General features: G+C 39.1%; 1 protein-coding gene across 1 annotated transcript; it reads left to right on the top strand.

Annotated features, from left to right (window-relative positions):
* The first annotated feature begins 696 nt into the window (after positions 1-696).
* Positions 697-25370, top strand: LOC309555009 (glycine amidinotransferase, mitochondrial). The gene is made up of 9 exons (XM_082256819.1): positions 697-870; positions 5402-5605; positions 10010-10205; positions 15672-15862; positions 21396-21533; positions 23583-23747; positions 23845-23908; positions 24232-24348; positions 24729-25370. The coding sequence occupies exons 1-9, from the start codon at positions 802-804 to the stop codon at positions 24839-24841; spliced, it is 1257 nt and encodes a 418-aa protein (XP_082112945.1). The 5' UTR covers positions 697-801; the 3' UTR covers positions 24842-25370.

Consider the following 25370-nt stretch of genomic DNA (forward strand, 5'->3'; position numbering starts at 1 on the left):
CACTTTGGGTTTCGCATTGCGTCCTGGGAGATGTGTGTCATCAATCCTGGCCGGGCGCTCCTCTGATTGCCAATCGCAATCTACAGTGCATACGCGAGATTGTGATCAGCATTCTGGGTAGCCAGAAACCAGAAAGAGGGACACAGCGGCTTCAGACGCCCACACCGAAGATGGCCGCGCTCTGCAATCAATTTTAAAGGTAAGATATTATCTACATTCAAATACTGTACTGTACTGTAATGTGGGAATAGTGTTACTGTAATTGGCGATATGTTAGGATTAGAGGGGCATTTTATCTTATAAATGTATTTTTGTCCGAAACTCTGCTTTAATTATCCTACTAGAAACAATTTAGCCAAACATACGGTCAGAAATCAGGCTTAGTACTATGAGATGTGATGGAATGTAAATGAAACATGACCATCTCGCAGTCACCAGTTCTTCCTATAACAGCTGTCGGTTCCATATTCTCTAGCTGCATTATGTGTATTGGCCTGGCAGATGTTGCCAGGCTTTATGTTTTTACACATTAATTCCCACTGTCTTGCTGCAGCTAAAAAAGGGTAAAGGTGCTAGTTTCTTGGAAGAGACACTTGCTAATCTGGGAATTTGTGACCTTTAGCTTTGACACTATCACCACCTGTTATCAGCAGCAGCCAATAGAGAGGGCTGAGGAGTACATATAAAGAGCTTTTGCAGCTCTACTCTACCCAGATCACTTGGCTTGAGTTGGGATAACACAAGGCTTTTGAGCTGTCTCATTCATTGAGAACATTCCTTCCCTTAGGTAGCCCAGGCACCATGCTGCGTGTAAGATGTGTGAGAGGAGGAAGCAGGGGAGCTGAAGCTGTCCATTACATAGGATCCATGGTCTGTATCCTTATAGTTCATACCTTAAATGCCATGACTGTTCACATTGCATAATCCTGGCTCAGATGTACTGGTTACTGCAACTTATACCATATTACATCAGATCCAGTAATATAACTACATGCAGCCAGATGTATGTTTAGCTGCGGGCATGTTGCCATGTGATAACTGCATTATTGATATAGTATCTTGTTATAGAACTAGCATCCTTGAAATGAATTTAGCCTTCTGAACTGTCATTATCTTTCTTGGTCACATAGTCAAGGCTGCGATTTGTTGAATGTCTGTTATCAGATTTGTTCTGTTCTTTCCATATCCAAACCATCAGCTGAATTTAGCTCATTCATTCATCAAATCCATGCAACTGTAAAGTGAGCCTGGGAACAGCTGATCAATTTTCACTGCAGTTTCGGAAATAGGCATTGCTCCAAGTTCCATCTATGGAGCACGGGAGTTTAAAAATAGGGAATTCCAAATTTCTTCTCATTTACATATGGTCTATCCCTGCTTAGTCTGCAGTAATATACAGAGAATACTACAAAATGCCTCCAATCCAGGAAGGTTACATGTTATATTATGTGTTCCCAAAAATGATGGTTCAGCGGTTTTTCTACCTTCTTGGTAAGCCTTGACCAAGGCAATTTTTTTTCTTTTTTAGGAATCCGCAATCTCCCTTTTTTTTCTATTACTGCAGTAGTTGAAAACTAATTTCATTTTTTACATACATTTAGAGAGGATGTGAAAAGGTATTAAATACCCATAAAAAAATATTTTTTTTTTTAATTTTGTTTTTTTATCAATCCAATGGTAGTAAAACACACAACAGAACCAACATTGGCTATATTATGCTGAGCATTATTTGAGCATTTACAGTTATGTCTGTGGAGGAGGGAACAGTTCAAACAATAGTGCATGGCTTCAACCTTGCCTGATTGATCATTGACCCTGGAACAGTTGACCATGATGATTACTTTTTCCATAGACATAAAATTGTTGCCCAATCTAGGGTCATCTCATTTCCGTGGCCAGCTATACTAAACTAAAATCACTTCCAAAATTTGGCCTTAAAGCTTAAATACACGTATTTTTGTGTTTAAATGTTTTTGGATGGTTACAAAAATTTAAACAATATTTACCTGTGCCTTTGTGTTCTTATGTAACATTGTTAATGCAGTTGTATATATGCAGACATAAGGGGTTGTGTACACTGTCTAGGGATCCTTTGCAGAAATTGAGTTTCACACTTGCAATAAATAAATTGGACTGCTAATGAAGTAACATGCACTGGTTTCTGCATATCCTGTGGACATGCCTGTCCTCTGTTAGTAAATAACCCCCCAAGTCGTTGCAATGCAATCCACTTAATGGACTCAGTGTGGGATTGTTTCTGGAAGGGCTGAAGCTCTCCAGCTGTTAATAAAAATACAGTTCCCAGTGAAAAGGCCATGCTGGAATGTCCTCCGCCCAAATTCAGCACCAAGGCGTAAGAACGCCTTCTCTAGTTTGCAGAGGACTAATTTTTTTTATTTTTTTCTTTGTAGATAATGGCAAGAAGGGAACTAACCTTCTTCTAGCTTTATTTCAGCAGTGGGTTCAGCAGCAGTGGCTGCTCCAGGCTGATCTTCTAAATAAAACAGAAATTGCAATGCAGCTTTGCCACCAATACTTTAGATTGCTGGGACTTTTAGTTCCGCAGAGGCAGTAAATGAGTTACTGACCTTTGCGTTAGCTTTTACATTATCGTATGATTTATTTTCCATTGATTGAAAATGTTTCTAGCAATTATATGGGGGCAGTAAAATGTTGGCCATGCGTTAATTAATTGTACCAGTCAACAGCTTTCACAAATTACCCATAGAGATCCATTAGATGCTTAAAACTATTTACTTAACAAAGTGAATGTTCTCATTTCAAAGTGAAATTCACTTTTAGTAAATAAGGTGAAGCTGTGCTCATTTCTTCATCCATTCATTTACACGCGAAAATCCATTTTTTTAAATTCTCTTGCACATGATTGCCTGTTCAAAGTAAAAACACAACTCTGTTTTATAAACTAAGCTATGTTTGAGTGAACGGTTTCCTACTTTAGTAAATCAACTATTAATTTTTCATAGTAAAAATGAACTTTAGCCCATAGATTTGTATCCTTCCTTGTCATGAATGGAAATCAGCTTCATACTACTAGATAGAAAGCAGATTGATTGTTTGACTTTACACTGAACCCCATATGTTCCCTGTAAATAGCATTTTATTAGTTAAAATCCCATAAACTGTAAACATTTGCATGGTCTGGGACCAAAGTTCTGTGGTTCCCTTTGAAGATCACATCTATGTGTATTGATGGAGTAATCCTTGTTGAAATTAAACTCACCCAAAGCAGCCAAGAGCATGAATGTGTTGCAAACTGGGAACTTGTAATATGTGCAGACAGTGCGGCTGTACAAAGGCATTCTGGGACTCATTTTTAATAGAAGGGGGGTCATTGACCCCTCCCATAGTCACGTACATTTAAACATGGCTCATTCCCTCTAGCTGTCATGTCATACACATTATATGTCTTTTTTATTTGACAAGCAGTTCAATGGGGGGGGGCAAAAAAAAATTGGTTTTGCAAAGGAGACCCTTGGCGACTTTCCACCACTGGCTGCAAATGTACTATAAGACCATACTGTACTACCAATCCTTACGTTTAAAGTTTTTATTGTAAAAGTGAATGAAGAACTTAACATAAAGACAAATATATCACAATAATCAAACGTTTCACACAGGGGTGTTGATTTACTCAAGGCAAATAGGCTGTTCACTTTGTAAGGGAATTTTTCTCTTAGAGCTCATGGAATGTGGTGTAAATTCACTGTGCAAAGAATACTAAATCACATAAACGGGAAAAAGCATTTTTTTGCTAGCACATAACTGGATGATGGAAGTCAGCAGAGCTTCACCTCATTCACTAAGCTCTGGGGCAAATTCTTCTGGAAAGTGCAACTTCCCTTGCAAAGTGAGCAGCCTTTTCCCCCTGGTAAATGAACCCCTGTTAGATTAATAATGCTTGCTCTATTTCTGCTTATCATTTGAGGGAAGCATTATTTTTTATGTTGATTTTACTATTAGCCTTCAGCAGTCCAGAACAGTCTAGATTGCATTCAACCAAAAGCAAGGGGTAACAAAGGGGTTAAACAAACAACTGTGCAAAGCAAGCTAGCTGTTCCAGTTAGTCAACCATAGGAAGTTCTGTGTCCATAGGAAGACCACATGCTCAGCTCAGAGGTCCTGATAAGATAGGAGCTATAATCTTGTTTACAGCAGCTGTTACATGGTTTACTTTGACCACTGGTTCTCCAGGAGCACAGTGCAACTCTCTTGAGTGCTTGACAAAAATATGTCACATGTGTACGTGCAGCGTGGCATGAAAGACCTTTCTACATGGCCATTAATCTCAGCTCAGACAAGAGGCCTTTATGCAGAAGCATGCATCCTAGCTATACTGTACAGCAATTGGGCATGAATGCTGCAGTGCCCCCAGCCACCACTAGGTGGATGCATGGGAACACTTACACATTTCTGCTAACAAATCTCAAAAGTGCATTATAACTTTTGTTTTTTATTACTATTAATATAGGCATTATTATGGCATAGGCAGCTTTCTCAGTGCTTTACATGCTGTAAATTCACATCAATTTCTGCTCTAAAGGAGCTTACACTCTAAGGTCCCTATCTCACATGCTTACGTACTAGGGCCAATTTTAGAAAAGAGCCAATTATAACTCCATTTTCATGGGGAAAAACAAGCAACTAAAAATATAGCATATGCAAATGCTATGCAAGCCGTATTGTAATTGAATGTTTTTGAAAATTAAATTTCCTTTTCAGTTGGCGGTGCTGTCATTTTCTGTAAAATTCAATGCAATAAAATTCAGTACAATTCAATGCAATGCAAAACTGGGCAGCCTTTTAATCTGCACTCGGTTGGTGTACAGAACAGCCCGAAAATATATATTTCTGCTTGTGTGATTGGCTCACTGATTTTCCCTGAAGTCTCTGCTAAGATACAAGTGAAAATTCACCATTATCCAGATTTACTCTACAAACTGATTTTTCTTCAGAGCAGAAACAGGTAGGAATCTGCAAAATATATATATATATATATATATATATATATATATATATATATATATATTGCTACAATCTCTACAATGTACTTTGATCACCTAGAGGGTATTGTTTTTTCAACAAAAGTGGAGTTACCCTGTAAGGACTAAAAACCATTTACTTTGCACTTCATGGTGGAGTGGAGGGGGGTTTACTAGAACTGGAGCTGGCAAAATCTGGTGCAGCTCTGCATAGAAATCAGTCATCTTCCAGGTTTCATTGCCAAAGCTTACTTAAACAGGTTGAGGCTAGAAGCTGATTGGCTACCATGCACAGCTGCACCAGATTTTGCACTCTACGGTTTTAGAAAATCAACTTCAGTGTTTAATAAAAAACCTTTAGGTCTGTTTTGTCCTCACTGAGGTTTTCTTTATCCTTTCAGCTGAGTAAAGGCCTCGTCGGATGGGTGCAGCGAACTTTCCAGAGCACCCAGGCAGCTGCAGCTACCCAGAAAGACTGCACTGCTGACGAAACCACCCCCCAAGACTCTCCTGTCTGCTCCTACAATGAGTGGGACCCTCTGGAAGAAGTCATTGTGGGGAGACCAGAAAATGCAAGCGTTCCTCAATTTACAGTGGAAGTGAAGGTAAGCTAATTGACGTCTATTTACACAGGATTTGACGTGAAGGTACTAATTTATGCCAGGCTGTGGCAAACAGAAAACTGTTGTCTCTACTTTCTCACAGTACAGTCATTAACCCCAATTGACTCGACACATTTTCCCAAGAGGCTACAATGCTGCCAAGAGCAATGTGTGCATAGCAGTTTGCATGAGCGGCAGGAAGATTTCAGAGCTTCTCTGCTATGGTGCCATCCAGCTTCGATACCAATATTACGATTGCAAAAATAGTCTGTGGATATAGTATGTATACTTTATAGAATTTGGCTAGTAGATGTTCCCCCAATACACGTAAATGTACTGATAATTCATGGTCTCGGCTCACGCTTTTCTTGAGCAGAGTACTGAGAAAATAACTGGGTTACTCTCATGTAAGCACATCCCTATTGTCACTGTAGCTTTTTTCCACTGCAACATTTTTGGCAACATGTGACTAATGTGGGGTAATTCCAGAAGCCTGTAGTACCCTACAATGATTTTGACTAATCACTTCCTTTTTTTTAATAAACAATTTTACACATTTTAGCATAATGACCTGTGATGTATTGATTTCCATATTTCAACCATTTATGTATTTTTAGCAACACAAACATCAATAACATTTAAAATATATATATATATATATATATATATATATATATATATATATATAAGGATTAAGAGTATTTTTTTTCTTTGTAGACAGATGTGAAATAATGCATATACATTTTTCATATTAGCCAGGTGCAACCAGCAGGAAGCATACCCTTCAGCTTTTTTTTTTTTTTTTTTTTTTTTACCAAGATCAATCATGCTAGGCTGTGAAGAGCCTGAATATCTTAAAGTGGAAGTAAAGTAATTTTCTTTACTTGTGCCTACAGGTAAGCCTATAATAAGGCTTACCTGTAAGCACTGTGAATATTTCCTAAACTTGTAATGTTTAAGAGATATTCACACTGCATTTGGCCGGTGATGTGACCGGTGAATGCACTCTGAAGGGATACCCGTGCTTTCCTTTCAGAGCACTATGCCACGGTCCGTGACTCCCGCGCGCATGCCCAATCAGATGGCCGGAAGACGCGAACCGTGAAGGAAGACTGGGTGAAGAAGGAAGCGCCTTCAACGATAACAGGATGCCCCTGAAAGACTTTGTTCTAACGTAAGTATTTTGTAAATTGTAATGTGTTAGTATGCTAAGCATACTAGCACATTATGCAATTGTCTTACAGGTTTTAAACTATTTTAAAAAATACGGTTTACTACCACTTTAAAGTAGATAAAGTTGGGATAAACCTAACTAGTTTAAAAAATACTCCCTACCCCATCCTGACGCACAACAGCTGATAAAGCTTGGAGCAAGGACGTCGCCCATAAGCTCCAATGGCCAATCTGTTGTTGGAGCTCTCTACTCAAGCAGAGTGCGCACAACAGCTGATAAAGCTTGGAGCAAGAACGTCGCCCATGGGCTCCAATGGCCTATCCGTTGTTGAAGCTTCCTCTCCCCTGCTGCTGCTGATGGCTGACACAGGTTAGCGAACATAGATGTTAGGAGGGGGAAGGGGGACATTTTTAATACTAGTTAGGTTTATCCTGGAATTCTAGTCAGGTCCTGAATAGCAGAGAAAAACATGTCGCTTTTCTGTTGGGCAAAAACAGCCAACAATTCAAAAGGCAGCGCTGGGCCATCTTATCAGAAAAAACCTTGTCATGGAAAGACCTTGTAAAAAATACTTCTCGCAGCCACACACACTGCAAGGGTTAGTTGCTTGCTTTGTTTACGGGGCTTGGAATAAGCAAAAGACATATCTTTCTTGCTCCCATGATGGCTGGTGCACTCCTTTGCTCTCTAACTCTAACTGTATGTGATAGGACCACTGGCCCTACATTGTTATAGGCTTACTTGTAGGTAAAAGGCTGCATCTGTGCTCTCCTCTCTCCCTGCTCTCACACACTTGGCCTAGAGAAGCAGGGGTCATTGGGCCCTGCTGCTGTCAGTCAAATCCTTTGAGGAGGAGCATGGTCGAGCTGCGCTGTGTGTCTATGGTTGCACACTGCCTGGCTCAGGAGTGAGCCTGTAGGTGCTCCTCCATAGAAGCAGCTTCCCAGGGAGCACATAGAGAAGAGGAGGAACAGACAGTACCCGCGGGAGACCACAAGAGGAGGTTCGGGGCCACTGCCACGGAGCAGGTAAGTAGGTTAATTTAAGGAAAAAAAATACTTTAAAACTGTAACTGAAACAAGTGTTCGTAAAATAAAATGTATATACAATAAAAAGTAATATAAAAGATCAGTTAATATGTAAATGTAAAGAAAAATGTAAAATAAAACTGATAGCGAAAGCATTATTGTTTCCTTCTAAAGCATGGGTTTTTCAATTTATACTTATTATTTTAAGGCTATAATTTGCTGAAATTTTTGTTGTGCCTTCAAATTAATAACATATTTTTCCACTTTCTGTTGGCTACAACACACATGTAAAATCATTAGAGGATATATTTTGAAGAGAGAAGAGAGAGGACAATAACAGTTGTGTTATATGCTGTTGTAGATCACTACATAGACCCTGTTTGATTCTAATGTACATATGTGGACATGGGAGGAATGTGAGAAATATCACATGGGAAGCATGTGACAAAAGGACAGCTGGGGCTCTTGTTTGGCTGCAGAGCTCATCCCATAGATAGGAACAGCAGACTGTACAAGACATCTTCCCAGGGGACTCTTCCCTTCTGAATACAATGTGTTTTTTTTAATGGGGAAACTGTAATATGCTACAAAATCATGTGCAAAATCAACTACAGAGCTTCCTTTGCTTGTACTAGGGTGCAACTAGAAGGGGTGCAACCACCCCCAACAGCCATGAGGGGCCAAGCATAATTAGTCTATATCTTTTCTTTACCTCCACTCGCCATTCTATTTGTCAGCCCTATGAAAGCTTTTTACATATGCTACCCAGATAAATGTCGACATTGTAGTCCACTTTTTTAAAAATTTTTTGTAAACGACACTTAATACTTAATTTTCCCTAAATATTATAACGGTTTTAGGTAAATTTATTTTATTTTACAGCCTTTAGGTTCCCTTTTTTGGACTGAAACCTTGGACAAAGTTGTTTGACATGGGAGCTATTGCTCTAGCTCATGTATCTGTGCATTTTTTTCTTTTCTTAGAGTGGAACTACACGTAATCTGAGCACCACAAACCAAAAATGCTATTTAATTAATTTTTATTATCCAAAGCAAACTTGCCCATCCATTCATTTCAACGTGCTTTATTTTGTTGGGAAATCACAAACTTGCCCATCCATTCATTTCAACGTGCTTCATTTTGTTCGGAGATCACATTAAAAAAATACCCCCAAGCACTTCTGGCAATGGCCATCTTGAGTATAGGCAGATAATCCATGTACATTTACTCCCTGGAATCCACCTGCCCTTAGCTCAGGCATGCAAGCAGGAGAGGGTGTGCCTAAACGAGAGAGCCTTCTCCCCCACTGAAGACTCAAAGAATGTATGACCTCAATTGCATAGGCATCGAAACTAAAAAGTAATTGAAGAAATTGTTTTTTAAAAACAAACAAATATGATATATTTTCCTATCCATTTACTAATGCTAGCAGCATAAGGATTAAAATTGAGAGAGTGAAGTTCCGATTTAAACAGGTGCTAAGGAAACACATGTGAAAAGGAGCCTAGAGGTCCACCTCTTGGCTGCCCAGAAGTCTACAGAATAAATAGCCATTATTTCATATTTACCTGATTAAGAAGACTTATTTTAATATGAACATGATCCTGATCCTAATAAAGTACACAAACTATACATTCCTTTAAAAGAAGAAAATCTATCCAACTGTAGCAATTCATTAACAGAGGTAGAGGCAAGCAGCATTCATTTCTAGTCTTTCTTCATGATTGTGTGATAAAAAGCTACATATTCCATTTCAGGCTGAAATAATTAGAGTAAAAGTATCAATGCCTCATTATAGGACAATTAAAAAACACTGCTTTATTACAGCCCTTTAACGAATCAACCAAGAAATAGAAAGGGTTAAAAGCATAGTCGTCATAGTCGTTAACTGAGAAATGCAATGGTGACGGTGCTGGTCTGGCAAAGCCATTAACTAGCGTCATGGGGCAGCTGCCCATGACATCTAGTATTGCATCTGTTTCTTAAAATATTTTTGCCAGAGAGTAAGAGAAGCTGAAATTAGTGTATTATATAACATAGATGTCAGAGACGTTGATGAGGGTCACAGATGTCGGTTGATAGACAAATTACAATTTGCTAACTTGACGTATCGCATTACCAGATTTGTGTCGGTTCCATCAGAAAATATCTGCACATTATTTTTAAAGTGCTAGCCTAAAATGTGCATTTCTTTGTCCACATCAGGCAAACACGTATGAAAAGTACTGGCCTTTCTACCAGACATATGGAGGACAGAGGTTTCCTCAGGAACACGTGAAGAAAGCTGTACAGGAAATTGAGGAAATGTGCAATATTTTACGACATGAAGGCGTTGTTGTCCAAAGACCTGAAGTAATCGATTGGTCAGTTCAGTATAAAACACCTGACTTTGAATCTAGAGGTAAGCTACTAATACAGTAAGTATTGGGCTTCAAATGAAATGAGCATAACACCTACTTTATATTTGTTACATGTCCCCCATTCACATAGCATAACTTAAAAAACCTTGAAAAATTGCAGCTTACCATTTTTAGATGCTCTATACTGGACTCTTCAGAAATAGATATATCTATCACGTGCCTGATAGTAGAGCATGAAATGATGAGGAAGGCCTCTTACATCTCTGGCTCATGGCCCCTGATAGTGTGAACAGAAGGCACAGGAGTGCCAAGTGGCACGTGTGCCTGTAGGTCTTGATAGTAGCAGAACAGGTTTTCACAAAAGGCAGGAGAAGTCGTCAGTAGTCTTCAGTGAAGCAGGTGGGCTGATAGACTGCTGGTGGGTGGCAGACAAGCAAGCTGGTACTGGAAACAGCAGGTGGGTGAGGGATACACCAGTAACAGTCCGTAGAACAGCAGGCACACCTGGATGTAAGGCAAGTACTGGAAGCTTCAGGAAGATTAGCAGAGTCACGCAGGCCAGATCATACACTGGCAGACGAATCAGGTACAGAGGAGCAGGCAAGAGCATAGTCAGGATACAAGCCAGGTCAGGAGACAATCAGTGGAAGAGAAGCAAATGGAGCAGACAGAATCAGAGGTCAAAGACAAGCAGGGGTTGGAGAGAGTGGTCAGACAAGCTGGGTCAGCAACTGGGATCAGAATACAGAATCACAAGGTCACATGATACAAGGAAGGCTGAAGACAAAGCAGGACTGATCCTGAGCACTGACTGAGTTTAAAAAGCCCATTTAACGCCAATATCTGTCACAAGTGCATGTAAGCGTGTGCCCATATGTGGGCACATAAGAATTAGTCAAATTCCTACTTCTACAAGAGGAAGAATGAATTAGACTGAAGAGACATAGACTTCCATCCAGAGGAATCATGTTGTCTACTGGCATGACCTTCCTGACAAAATCCTAGGTAGTCCTCTTTGTAATAGGGAGCTAGGCAGCTTTGCTTGCCATAAATAACCCTGTCTTTACTGTGCAAGTATATCTTTATTCATTGTAACTTGATTTGAACCCTGGCTAAACCCTAACAAAGGGTTAAAAGTATAGAGGCTGTCAGACTTGGGATAGGCTCACTCTAACCTTGTTCAAAAAACCTTGCAGTCAGCCATGATACCTCCTCCTGAAAAACACCTAAAAGCTAAGAATATATTTTTAAAACAAATGGTATTATGTGTGTATGGGAACACACAAAAAAACACATATTGGGGTTTTCTCCAAATTTACTGCAAAAGTGGAAAATACGCTTTAAGTGTACACTAACAGAGCACTTGCCTTTGCTCCTTTTTGGTCTGCTAAATATAACAGTGAAGTTTTGTTACATGTTTGATAAGTGCAAAAAAAAAAAACCTGATGACCATGCCAACATTTTTGCATGCAGATAACTTCCGGCATTCTCTGCTTGCGCTGACTGACTACATTGCACTTCCCATCAATGGTATGGACAAGAACAGAGGGTTGTGTTCTGTAGACCTTTCCTAGGATGACTATGTTGCTCCTCCAAAGATACAGTACAATAAATGAGTGTTGTCATCCTAGGACAGGAAATGTGTTGGTGACAGGAATATCAGGTGAAAATAAAGTAAAAAAAAAGACTGCAAAAGAAAACTAATGCTGCCACCACATCAGAGAATTGGTATGCTGCAATATATAACATTTTTTGTTTATGGGATTCAATGTACTTAAAGATCACACACATTTTCTATGTGACTGTAGCACGAGGGCCTACCTGATGGCCCATACATTGGATGGATTGTTGGGTAAGGCCTTGCAGTACATCATTCCTTCCTAAATCTAAATAAAATCACACAATTGCACATTTGTAAAATGCATTACCAGATTTATGATCTGATGTGACTCAAAACAATTCAATTTTCCGGGGAATATGCACTTTGCAAGGAAATTTTCCCCAGCGCTTAGTGAATGAGGCAAAGCTCTGCTGTCTTCCATCATCCCATCGCTTGTAAGCAAAAATGCAATTTTTTTAATTTTCCTTGATTGTGGTTGGGTGTTCTTTGCAAAGTAAAATTTCATCGTATTCACTAAGCTCTGGGAAAAATTATCTCTCAAAGTGTAACTTCCATTGCAAAGCCTTTAGTAAATCAATCCCGCTGGTTTTTCTTTTCCAAAAGCATCTCTCTTGGGAGTTGTGGAATTTTTACTACAAGTTATTGTAAAGTGTAATATAATCGTCGCAAACCACAAAGATATATGTGCAATTCTCATCCACTGAAATATACAAAGTACACCAAGATTCAAGCAACGATACACTTGACATGTATTTAGTAGTGCAGTAATCCAGTATGAAACGTTATAAGTCTGTGCAGGAGACTGGTCACTGCTGCTTTCTGCTTGTGCAGGGTGACTGGTCTGGTCTCCTCCCCTGTAGTGGGCGGAGTTGCTGGATCCCTTCCACAGCTCTGCTCTCTATACAGCACAGTGATGGTGTCACTGCTATTTTTTCCAGGTAATAACTGGATTTGCAAAGGAATTTAGTGCACACAGTAGATTTAGGTCCCTTTAGAATTATACATAAATAAAGTATTTGTGCCGCACACATTTGTGCAGAATGTGCAGTAGATTAAACTGTCACATTTTAATGAATGACCTGCTTTCGGACTTTGCTTTGTGTTATGCACAGCTTACTCAGAAGAGGTCAGCTTTGTCCAAATAAAAGTGACTAATCTCTTTCTCTAGTATGGGAAAATCACAGGAGGCTGATAAGTCTGTGTAATGTCCCTCATGCTGTAAAACTCTGGAAAGTTTGTAATGGTAACTTTCACTTTATATTCAGGTTAAATGATATAAGCTGGCCTTGTATTTTGTTTTGAAGCATGCCAGTTAATATTAGCCTGGGCAAGTCCCGGAGCATATTGGTCAGATCTTGTTGAGGTGGCAAAAAAACAGTAAGGGGCACTTGTATTCCCACAGGCGAGAGGATGAAAAGGACATTCATTAAACAATCCTCTCCGAGCTCATGAGTAGAAGCTTTGTTGCTGGGATTCTCATGCCAGTGTGTGTGTGTTGTCATGGCAGTAAATGGCTTTCAACCATAATAACCAGTTCCACAATATGCGTGGGCTTACGCTAACCATTGAGGGAATGTCTGCTTCCTGACGTAACATAGAGCGGTCAGATTAACCACTCCTCTGCCAGGTGACCAGATACACCCTGAAACATTCTTGAGTGCTCGCCGTATTACACTGTCTGTCTTTTAAAATGTTCTGAGAAAAATAGTTTTTTTACTGGACAATGTTCAATCATTTAAAGAGCACTGAAAAAAATAGTAGACATTTGTGGCCCCTTGAAGTGTATTTCCACCTTTGCTGTCAAATTTGAGAAAACCCAACTATGTTTGCCATGTGTCCATCCATACAGCATACCTAAAGAAATAAAAAAAATATATAAAATTTTAGATGTTAGGAGAAGGTGTCACGGCAGACTGCAACAACTTCACTGTGTGTCCCAAAGAGGCAAATTACTCAACTCATTGCGGTTGTAGCTATCAAAGAAATGGACTGGATGGTAGCACTCCAAAAAATTAGTCCTTTATTGAAAAAATAAAAATACATGAAGGATAATCATACCACAGTGAAGGATAATCATACCACAGCGGAGATGATGACACTGACAGCTAACGTGTTTCGCACCCAAGCTGGTGCTTAGTAATAACAACCAGGGCGTGCACCTGGATTTCCTCTGAGGCTGAACTTTGAATGGAGGCTTTTTCTCCTGGAGCAACACAGTGTCTGGCATCTAGCTATCATTTAAGGGTCCATCCCATGGGCAGGAGACCGACCCTGGCCTGGGCTTCAACCAATTACCTTGTTTCCTTCGCCTCTACTCTTTTTCTGCTTTTTCCTCTGGTTTCTTTTCTTTCTTTTTCACCTAGACTCTATGGGGGGGGGGGGGGATTTATTAAAACTAGTGCACACAGAATCTGGTGCAGCTGTACATATTAACCAATCATCTTCTAACTTCAGATTTGTTCATTTAAACTTTGACAATAAAACCTGGAAGCTGATTGGCTACTTTGGACAGCTGCACCAGATTCTGGGTGCACCAGTTTTTGCAAATCTCCCCCTCTGTCCACAGTTGTTCCCTACATGTTACAGGGTTCTCACTGACTATCTGCTGTGGGGTTGGGTCCTTCTCATGTATTCCCCCTGTCCCTCCCATGCCTTCTATACTTTTTGAGGAATGTGGTTCTCTTACACTTGTGCCTTTTTGATGGGAGGCTCATATTTTTGCTGCCTACCTTTGAGTGGAAAGATGTCCATTATCTGCTTTCATGTGGGCTCATAAACAGTTGTGAACTTAAAGTAGTTGTAAAGTCACTAATCACAAATCCTGGAGTTCCCTCTGTTATGGAAAGATATACTGTGCAGCATCTGTGTGTTTTAAAAATGATGCAGCGAAATACCTTATTTTACAGCGCTGCTGTGCATTCATGTGACAGCTCAGCGCTCTGCTTCCCCGATCTAAAGACTATAGCGGAAGGGGCTGGGATTCCCCATTGACGTCAGCCGCGAGGAGAGGAGGAGAGCGGCAGAAAGTCACGTGAGCGCACAGACGGCTCACAGACAGACTTCTAAGCTGACAGGCAGGGGGAGAGGGAGAGCAGTGGGATGAGAGGCACGTAAGCTGACCACGTTATCATGGCTCAGCAGCCATGATTACAGTAGTCAGCACACTAAGGGGGACACAGGAACAGGCAGGATCAACCAGGTATATTACAGCATAGAAATGGCAAATGACACCACATAAGCACTATGCTGAATATCCTGTTCTAAAGAAACAGGATTTAATTTTTTTTTTCAGGGTTAAATATGCCTACTGTTTACCATTAGTGAAAGAATGCACATGTTTCATATACTATGGTTTATCTTTGTACTAATGTGAAACCTAATGTTTGCTTGATAATCATATTGTCACTATTCCTAAATATCAGATCCAAAATCTTTTTGGTTAGGGGGAAGCCCAGCTTCTAAATCTTTAATCTCTTAGCAAAGACAGTGTTCAAAAACTAGTTTATAACTCGCAATGAGATCTGCCAGCACAGTACACACACAGCATTCATTATGGCAAACACTGTTTCCCAGTCCCCTCATAATAGAAATAAGTAGAATTTTTCAGTGCTGGGTTCAATTGTGCCACGTACAAGTCATAGATAACATCTGAAGACTGATTTTTTTTCACATGTAAATTTTTATTTGACTGGTGACAGAAAACTGAAAATAGAAAAATTCATGAGGCAAGCACAGTATTACTGGATCAATATACAATAATCGTGTATGTGCATGGAGAGGGTTTGACCTTTTGGTTCCAAAAATGTATCTAGATAAATCCAACTAGAAATTGTGTTGGTAACACAAATCTATAAATGATGATAAAATGTTATTTATTCTATTGCAGGTCTGTATGCTGCTATGCCTAGAGACATCCTGCTGGTTGTTGGTAATGAGATCATTGAAGCTCCCATGGCGTGGAGGTCCAGATTCTTTGAATACAGGGCCTACCGTCCCTTAATTAAGGATTATTTCCGTCGTGGGGCAAAGTGGACCACAGCACCTAAACCAACAATGGCTGATGAGCTCTATGACCAGGTACATTCTGCTCTAGATTTTTTAAAATGTACATGTACATTCTAAAATCAAATAGAACAATAAAATAGTGTCCTGATTCAGTTAAAGAGCATTGCAAAGTAATACAAAATGCACATTAGAAACTGAAAATTCAGAAAGAAAAAAAAGTAATTTATTGTATCAGCCAGGAATAAAGGGAAAGTATTGCCAACGTGATACCTGTAGTGGCTATGTAAATCAGTAGTAATTCAGAAATATTCATCCCCAAATTTTCTTCTCCAGGGCTTCTAAATGTAGCATCATAGCATATAGATAATACATTTAGATGAGTCAACAGAAACTTATCTCTAAACAGTATTTGGTTACAAAGCATAAAAAGGCAGTCTATGCAAAGCTGATAGGTCACTACTGGGGGGAGCTGCAAGTCAAATACTCTGCTATATTCTAAGATCTGTCTGGGTTATCAGCAATTAGCATTTCTTCCTTAAAGTGGTGGTAAGGGCACAAGGTTTTTTACCTTCTGTGTGCAGCAGCACTCCCAATTCCCCCCCTAATACTTATTTGACCCCCCCCCCCCGATCCAGTGATGTCCACGAGAGCCTCTCTGGTGACTTGCACTCCTGATTGGCTTTTGGCAGCAGTGGGAGCTATTGGCTCTCACTGCTGTCAATCACAGCCAGTGAGCCAATCAGAAGACTAAGAGGGTGGGGCCTAGTCGCAGCTCCATGTGTGAATGGTAACACAACAGTGGGTTGGGAGCATGCCTGCTTGGGTGCCCCCAGAGCAAGATTCTTGTTGTGGGGGCACTCAGCAGGAGGGAGGGGCCAGGAGCGCCAGAAAAGGACCCAAGAAGAGGAGGATCCGGGCTGCTCTGTGCAAAACCACTACACAAAGCAGGTACGTGTGACATGTTTGTTACTTTTAAAGAAAAAAAAAAAACAAGAATTTAGTATCACTTTAAGTTCCTGGCAGTTCACCGTTACTACCACCACCACCACCAAAAAACATACTGTTTGGATGTAATCATGGTCTGATATTATCAATTCATAAAGCTGGCCAAACATGGCCTGAATTATAATAATAATAAACTTTATTTTATATAGCGCCTTTAAAGGTAGCTTAATAAAGTGCTTTACAAGGAAAAGCAAGGAATACACAGGATAACATGAAGGAAAAAGGGACAACTAAGTGAAAGCTTGTCTAAAGAAAAACGTTTTTAGATTTGATTTGAAGGAGTTTAGAGAAGATGACTCTCTGATGTTCTTCAGAAGTGAATTCCAGGGTTTTGGAGCATAGAAGGAGAAGGCTCTGTCTCCCATCGTGTAGGTGAGTAGAGAGGACACACAAAAGACCAGAATTTGAAAAGCAGAGGTTACGAGAGGGGAAGCAAGTTGATAAAAGTTCAGACAGATAATGGGGTGCCAAGTCATGAAGAGCTTATAGGTGAGCAAGAGGAATTGGGCCAATTCCTGCTGATTTTGCTGAAATTTGAGCTATGGGTAGCCCTGTCAGAGCCATCCAGCTTGACAACCTTTGAACTGAAAAATTGAAAGAGCCGGTGGAAAATTGTTGGCTGAACAATTACTGCATCTGATTGGTTCAAGTTTTCAGTCCGCCACGGGTGTTACACCAGTATGAATATAATGGATGGCTGGGAATATTCTAAAATGCACAATGTTTAGCCTGGATGGAGGAGTCTCTTAGATTCCTATTTGAAATATATGCCTGCATGGCCAGCTTGGGGAAAATCCAGTGTGATTACATGCCTTAATTGGCCTAAAACCACATGTTCTTGATGGCCTCGGCAAATAGGAAGTGGAGCCTGGGCAATCTCCCCATTGGAGTATGGGTGAGATCTAAGAAGCTTGTGGGTGCTTCAAGTAGCTATTATCAACCCAGTACTGTGTTATCAGCTCCTAGTGGACATAGCCTTTCTATAGAACTAAGAAAAAGAATGCTCTCAGGGCAGAGGTAAAAATAAGATCTATCTCTAACAGCAAGATGCATATTTTTTACAATTATATTTTACATTGTGCTGAAATGTTAGACCTAGATAGGGCTAATGTGCTACATTTTTCAGCTTTTATTCTTCCATTGGCACTATCTCTCATGTATCCTTGGTGGCAGGACTGAAAAAAGGGGAGAAACGGAGAGGAGATACTGGCAGTGTGTAGCTCTCTGCACTCCCCAACCACCAGAGGGTGCTGAAGAGCACAAGCCGCGGCTTCTTGCGGGGCCCTGGTTGCTCTCTGCAGCATGATGGATGGCAGGTGTGTTTTGTGTGTGCTGCTATACTGTGTTCTGTGCAACCTGTGTTTATGCCCCATGTGTTGTGTATGTCCATGAATAAACATGGTCACAAAACCAATATTATTTCATGTGATCTCATATTACTTTGTATGTAACTGTATAATTGAAAATAATGCATACTGAAATATAGTCTATATTCTTTGCCTAAGAAAGTTAATTTCATTAATAGTCAATCAGAAGAAAATATACTGGAAATTAAAATATTTGAACATGCACTGTACTAGTGCATTTTTCAGGGAACAACGAGGGTGATATTATTAGATTGATAACATTTATAGATACCTTGAGCAAAGATCTTGAAATTTATGAGTACAACAATTTATTTCACCTGTATAAAATGGCTCAATACAAAGTATTTAATAGTAATTTATATATAACCTGCTTTTTATGACCATTCCCCATTAAACTTTACATATCATGGAACCATTGCAGCTACCAGAAACAGTCCTACTATATAATATATATTCCCATTCTTACACATAATCTGGTCACACCATGATGTGGACATGTAATGTTTGTATTTTTATGTGGGGGGGGTTAGACTTAAGTCAACTTCTCTGCATGACAGAGTTTTCCATTTTTTATCGCCCCAGACATTCCTAATTAGTCTGATTTCTACGTTAGTTTACTGTCTACAAGAAAACAATAGTAGGAGGTGACATCATTATGGCATCCAGCTCGGAGTCCCTAGGTGACTCACAGCTTGACTGAAACTTTCATAGCCATTAGAATCATATTTTAGGATAACTCTAAAATACAAAAATGACATAGGCTGTTGTAATAAAAAAAGAATTATAACTCTATAATAAATAAAAAAGTGACATCAAATGTTAAGTAGCCAAATAAATCTTAGTCTGTCCAAATTAAATAGGCATTATGACACTCTTACTAATGTTTAAAATCCAGACTGAAGTCAGAAATACAGGAAACCTTTCTCTATCCCACCCTTTATCCTATGGTAGACATCCTGTTCTATACAGTAAACAGAATTACAATACAATACCTGTATTTCCTCCAACAGAGGACGCTGCGGTGCAATTTAGTGTGAGCCATAACCTATCATTACCACATTGCACATGACCTCAACTGCTAGATGTAATCACCATCATTCAATCATAGGTCATTTATTTTTTCTGTGGGTTTTGAGATGAAATATTTTTTACATATTCTACAATGTATAATTAATACCTGAAAAGAAATAGTAGCTAGGAAGTCACCTAATTTTAGACTTTCAGATACAGTATGACTATATGTATTTCAGGAGTCTTGGCTATGCAGCATATTATGTTTAACAGCCCGATTAGAAAAAAATTAAACTGGCAAGAGTAATAACATAATCAATATTAAAATTAAAAATAAACAAAAAATGGGGTTTGCTTATATGCTTATAGATCTATCTATCTATCTATCTATCTATCTATCTATCTATCTATCTATCTATCTATCTATCTATCTATCTATCTATCTATCTATCTATCTATCTATCTATCTATCTATCTATCTATCTATCTATCTATCTATCTATCTATCTATCTATCTATCTATCTATCTATCTTGTGGGAGATTAGCTCGGTGGCGGGTATGGATGACCCCTTGGGGGGGGGGGGGGGGTGTTTACACAGGGAGATAGCCAAGAAGTGGTTGCAGACAACAGTTTGGTTTATTCTTGCAATTTACTTCACACCAGTGCAAGCCTCAAAAACATCAAAATAAAAATAAAACACAAAATAAATCCTTGCCACTGTGGGCGGCTACCTTCTCACATACAGGAACCTACCTACGGAGTCTGTCTCCATCCTACTGTTGGGCAAACTTTGCTGATTCTACAGCAGACACTCAATAGTCCATGTTTTTTCTTCACACAACCAATGTCCATTGAACATGTCCCTTTTCCTCTTCACATTGAACATGTCCCTTTGCTTGTCTCTTGACATAGCAAACAGTTCATTTATTTCTTCCACATAGAAATAGTTCATTTTCTCACCTTGAGAAGTCTTCACACTTTTTACCCTCCTCAGCGCACATCGCTCCAGGAGGTCTTCTCCCATGCTCACACAGCGTCGGGAGGTACACATCTGACTGTCCTCCTCTCCCCAGCTTCACATAGCGTCAGGAGGCAGCAATCCTTCTCCCATGCTTCACACAGCTTCGGAAGGCACACATCTGACTGTCCTCCTCTACTCACACAGCGTCAGGAGGCAGCAATCAATAGACTTCCATTGGACAAATTATAGAGGCCTTAACTTCCTCATTCCGAACAGCTGAAGGCCTTTCAACTTCCTTAAGCCAGTTCTGGCTACCTTTGCAGCCGACACCCTATAGTAATTGGTGAATTTTCTAAACCAGGTGGAAATGTATCTCCTGTCTGTGACTACATCCACAGATTTACCTGACTTCCTGTCACAATATATATATATAAACTGGATAGCTCTAAGCTATTCCATTAGTCAGAGTGATGCAGTTGGGACAGGGAGAGGCAACACATTTTTTCATCAATTCTCATTGGTGATTTAAAAAGTTGGGCATACACTATACATATATATATATATATATATAATTATGTAACCTCTATAGCTGCTTAATCAAAATTAAAAAGCCAGTACAAATGCAGCTAAAGAGAGCGTTTAATTAAAACAATCTTCCCACCAAAAGTTGTAACATTTTAATAAAATATAATAAATACAATATCTTAAAGTCCAAAAGTGGACATATGGTTTTTATTTAAGACATTGTAATTTTTGTTTCTTTATTATACTTTATATAAATTTGAGATATTCTGTATAATTGTGGGAAGATTGTTTTACGTAAGCGTTGACTTTTACTGTATACACAGATTTTAGTTTAGGAATTTTAATTTTATATTGGCTACCTTTCCAGGGTTAAAGATTAGCTAAACATATATTTAATGTCGTAGCTAGATATATATTTAAAATGCCATACTTACAAGTCTAAGCAGCTCTGCTATTAGAAAATGTACATTTTGTATAGCATTTTCATTTTTTTCTTGGCTTAATGTACCTGGATAAGTTGAATTTCAATAATGGTTGCTTATGGACCTCAAACATCATTTTTTAACTCTTATGTAATATATCTGTGTACTTTTGACATCACTAGAGTGTGTGGATTGTGTATAGCACATGTTGTATGTGAGGGATGAATACAGTATGGGAAATGCTGGAAAGGTCAGGATCTGCACTCCATACCCAGGGCTAGATTTTGACTTCTCCTAATGTCTGCCTTCCAGGAATACCCTATTCGTACTGTTGAAGACCGACACAAACTGGCTGCTCAGGGAAAATTTGTTACTACAGAACATGAGCCCTGTTTTGATGCTGCTGACTTCATGAGAGCCGGAAGAGACATATTTGCACAGAGAAGCCAGGTACGGTGGCTCTGCCAGCCATTGTCATGCTTTATGTTTAATTGCCTTTTATTTTATTTAACATGCTGACATCATATTGGGTGCAATGGTTTCTGAAGAGCACAGCTGGATCCGGTACATTTTTTACAGCCTCCACTTAGCAGCAGCAAGATTGGCACCGCAATTTGTTAAATTTTCTTTATTTCTTGTGTACAGGACTAAAATTAAATTTAAGCAAATATTTTCAGCCAGGTAATTAGAAATTATTGTAGTAAAAAAAAATGACCACTACCAGTAGGTGAGGCTGTAAGCGAGTTTCACATTTTACAAACTGAGGTGACTATTTTGCTGTCAATTATACATCTTGTGAACACACATTAAGAGCAAAAACTTAATTACACACATAACGCTTTTGTTTCTGTTATGCACATAGGCATAGAAGGAATAAATACTATATTATATTATTTTTTTTGTATGTCTTAGTGCTATAGTGTTTTCATTTCCCACTATTTTGATCTATTTTTGGATTTTTATATGCACATAGGCCTTGTCTGACAAAACTGACAGTGCTGGGCTTTTTTAAAACAACGCAAAAAACTCTGCAGAATCAGTATAATTGTTTTATCCTTTATTTGCACAATATATTCTTTTTTTGCAAATAATAAAAAATGATATAAAATATCAATTTATAAACCTTGTAAGGTTAAAAAGACATTTCCAACTTAGCTAACCACAAATCATAGTTCCCTTTATTAAATTAATGACACACCTAATCTCTGCTGGTTCTATGGCTAACTGGATTAATTCAGTCCCTTAAAAGTATTTAATCAGCCACAGACCCTGCATAATTAATGTGCATCAGTAATTAAAGATGTGAGCTAGCATTCTCATTAGGGTTGACCTGGCTACATTCCATGAAAACCCAGGACCCAGAATTAAAGATTTAAAATTTGATGTCTGAGCTAGGAAAACAAGGCAAAAAATATAGCTAACTTTAGGCAAGCCTAAATAAACTGTTTATATATTTTTTTAACCTGAGTTTGAAGTGTTTTGCCCACTTGTTGTCCATGTACTTACATGTGATTCCACAGTGTTAGCCCCCATTCACACGGGGGCGACCTGTGAGGCGACCTGGTCGCCTCACAGGTCGCCTGCCATACAGAAGCTATGGACCCGTTCTAATAGGAGCGACACAAGTCGCTCCGACTTAGAAAAAGGGTCCAGAGCTTCTTTGGGGCGACCCAGGGCGACCTGCATAGACTTCAATGTTATGAAGTCCGTGCCGGCCGCTCCGAGGTCGCGGGGCGAGCAGCGCGCCGCGACCTGTGAGGTCGCCCGGCAAAGTCGGGTCGCTGCAATGTGAACGGGGCCTAAGCGTAGAAAAATATATTTTCTATAAAGCAATGTCATTTTTTTGTATTCTATCTTAGTGTCCATTCGCACTAGTCCGACTTGTCAGGCGACTTGGTCAGCCTGACAAGTCACGTACTGTCGCGGTCCATTGACTGCTACAGGAGCCATTCTAATAGGAGCAACACAAGTCGCTCCGACTTAGAAAAAGGGTCCTGTACTACTTCAGGGCGACCTGGAGCGACTTGCATAGACATTCATTTTATGAAGTCCGTGCAAGTCGTGCCGAAGTCCCGGTGCACGCGACTTCACTGGTCGCCCCCGAAGTCGTGCCGCTGCAGTGTGAACCGGCACTTAGTTGTGCAACAGTTTACAAAGCAAGGACAAACAAATATAAATACAAACAATAAAGCAAAAAAAAAAAAAAAAGCTTTGGAAAGCAATGTGAAGTTTTAAATTTTGAAGCTGCATTGTTTTTTGTCCAACGTTCTAGACAAGCAGGTCCTCTATTGAAAAACATGGGAACTACAGCTCAGCCCTTGCACCAATCAAAACAGCAGACTTTTCTAAACAAGACAGTATATACAGTATAAGTGAAAAAAAATGAGCTGCCTCCTTTTTGCTATTAACCTTTCTTTTGTTAAATTTATACATTAATTTATTTTCTGTTTTTGTACTCTGGAAATTATTTATGTGGATAAATCCTTTATTTATTACTAGGTGACAAATTACCTTGGAATTGAATGGATGCGCAGGCATCTGGCTCCGGAGTACAAGGTGCACGTTATCTCATTTAAGGACCCAAATCCTATGCATATCGATGCCACCTTCAACATTATTGGACCAGGCCTTGTACTTTCTAACCCAGATCGTCCCTGCCATCAAGTAGGTCAAAGACATTAGATTAACTGAAAATGCAAGAACATAGTTGATTCCATTGGTAGCACACATGCTAAAACGGGTTTTTTGTCTCTGTTCCTAGATTGAATTGTTTAAGAAAGCTGGCTGGACTGTTGTCATTCCCCCCACTCCACTCATCCCAGATGGTAGGTATTGGCATGTTTACATGCATGCTGTCATGTAATAATGAGTCATTATATTTAAATATATCAGATAACTGGTTTGGGGGTTTTGACGCATTGACTGAAGCAAGACCTTTGCATCAAACCGTGCAGATTGTGGTAGGTGTATCTTCTGAAACAAATTGGCCAAGCAATTGCTTACTTCAGAAAATCCATTTGTAAACTTTGCAAATGAGAAGAAACACAACTCCATAAATGACACTAAAATATTTAACAAAAAATAAAATGGTATTAAAGATTATCCTGGTTATTTTACATAATTTAATACTCCCTTTGTTTGTATTTAGATCATCCTCTGTGGATGTCCTCAAAATGGCTCTCAATGAATGTCCTAATGTTGGATGAAAAACGTGTAATGGTGGATGCCAATGAAACTTCTATTCAAAAGATGTTTGAGAAGTTGGGTAAGTGTCTACTGATCCTGGTATCTTAAAATTTAGCTAGCCCTGCTTTAGTTTTTATCCAGATAAATTGAACTGGTCTTAGATTGTAAGCTCTAACGAGCAGGGCCCTCTGATTCCTACTGTATTAAAGTGTATTGTATTTGTACTGTCTACCCTCAAGTTGTAAAGCACTGCGTAAACTGTTGGCGCTATATAAATCCTATATAATAATAATAATAATAATAATAACTGATATAAGTCCCATGTTTACTGGTCTTTTAGGTGTTAGCATTTGCCTTTCCATGATCCTTTTTTTAATGTAAATTAACATCACAAATTTGAATATGTTCCTTGGATAACATTTGGTTAATCATTAATGTATCTTTTGTTTTAATTGGCAGGTATCTCCACCATTAAAGTGAGTATTCGCCATGCGAATTCCTTAGGAGGTGGTTTCCATTGCTGGACCTGTGATGTTCGTCGCCGTGGAACCCTGCAGTCCTATTTCAGCTAAAAAGCTGGAAATGAGCAGTAAACAAGCTTTTAAGTGCCTCAATCTATAAACAAGGCAAATATCAAAATCTAGCTTAGAACAGCCTGCTTCCAATTACAATCCTATCTGGTGATGAAGGGTTTAAACCTAATTATTTTGACCTCTAAAATTAGCTTTATGACCGAAAAATGCAGACTGAAACTTATGCTGCTCTGAGTTTCAACATTTAGAATGTTACATTTACATTGAAGAACCATTCAAAATTTTCCAGGACTGCAAGGTGCTGACAACATCAATGCACGAAGTATATCAATCTACCTGTCTACCTCTGTTTTATCAAAAAAGCAGCTCGAAATGTACCATGTAATTTCCATTTCTTTTTTATCTTATAAAGATTTATTGGTTACACTCAAATTATGAGACTGAACCTCAAAATATTGATCCCAGATTTTAAAAAGTTTAGTATGTTTTCAAAGAATTCTATAATTTAACCAGGACTATGCTTAGTTCCTTCTCATTTAAACGGTTCAAAACTTTTTATAGCACCACT

This window comes from Pelophylax lessonae (genome assembly GCF_965119305.1).
Source record: "Pelophylax lessonae genome assembly, chromosome: 4".
In the NCBI taxonomy this organism is placed as follows: Eukaryota; Metazoa; Chordata; class Amphibia; order Anura; family Ranidae; genus Pelophylax; species Pelophylax lessonae.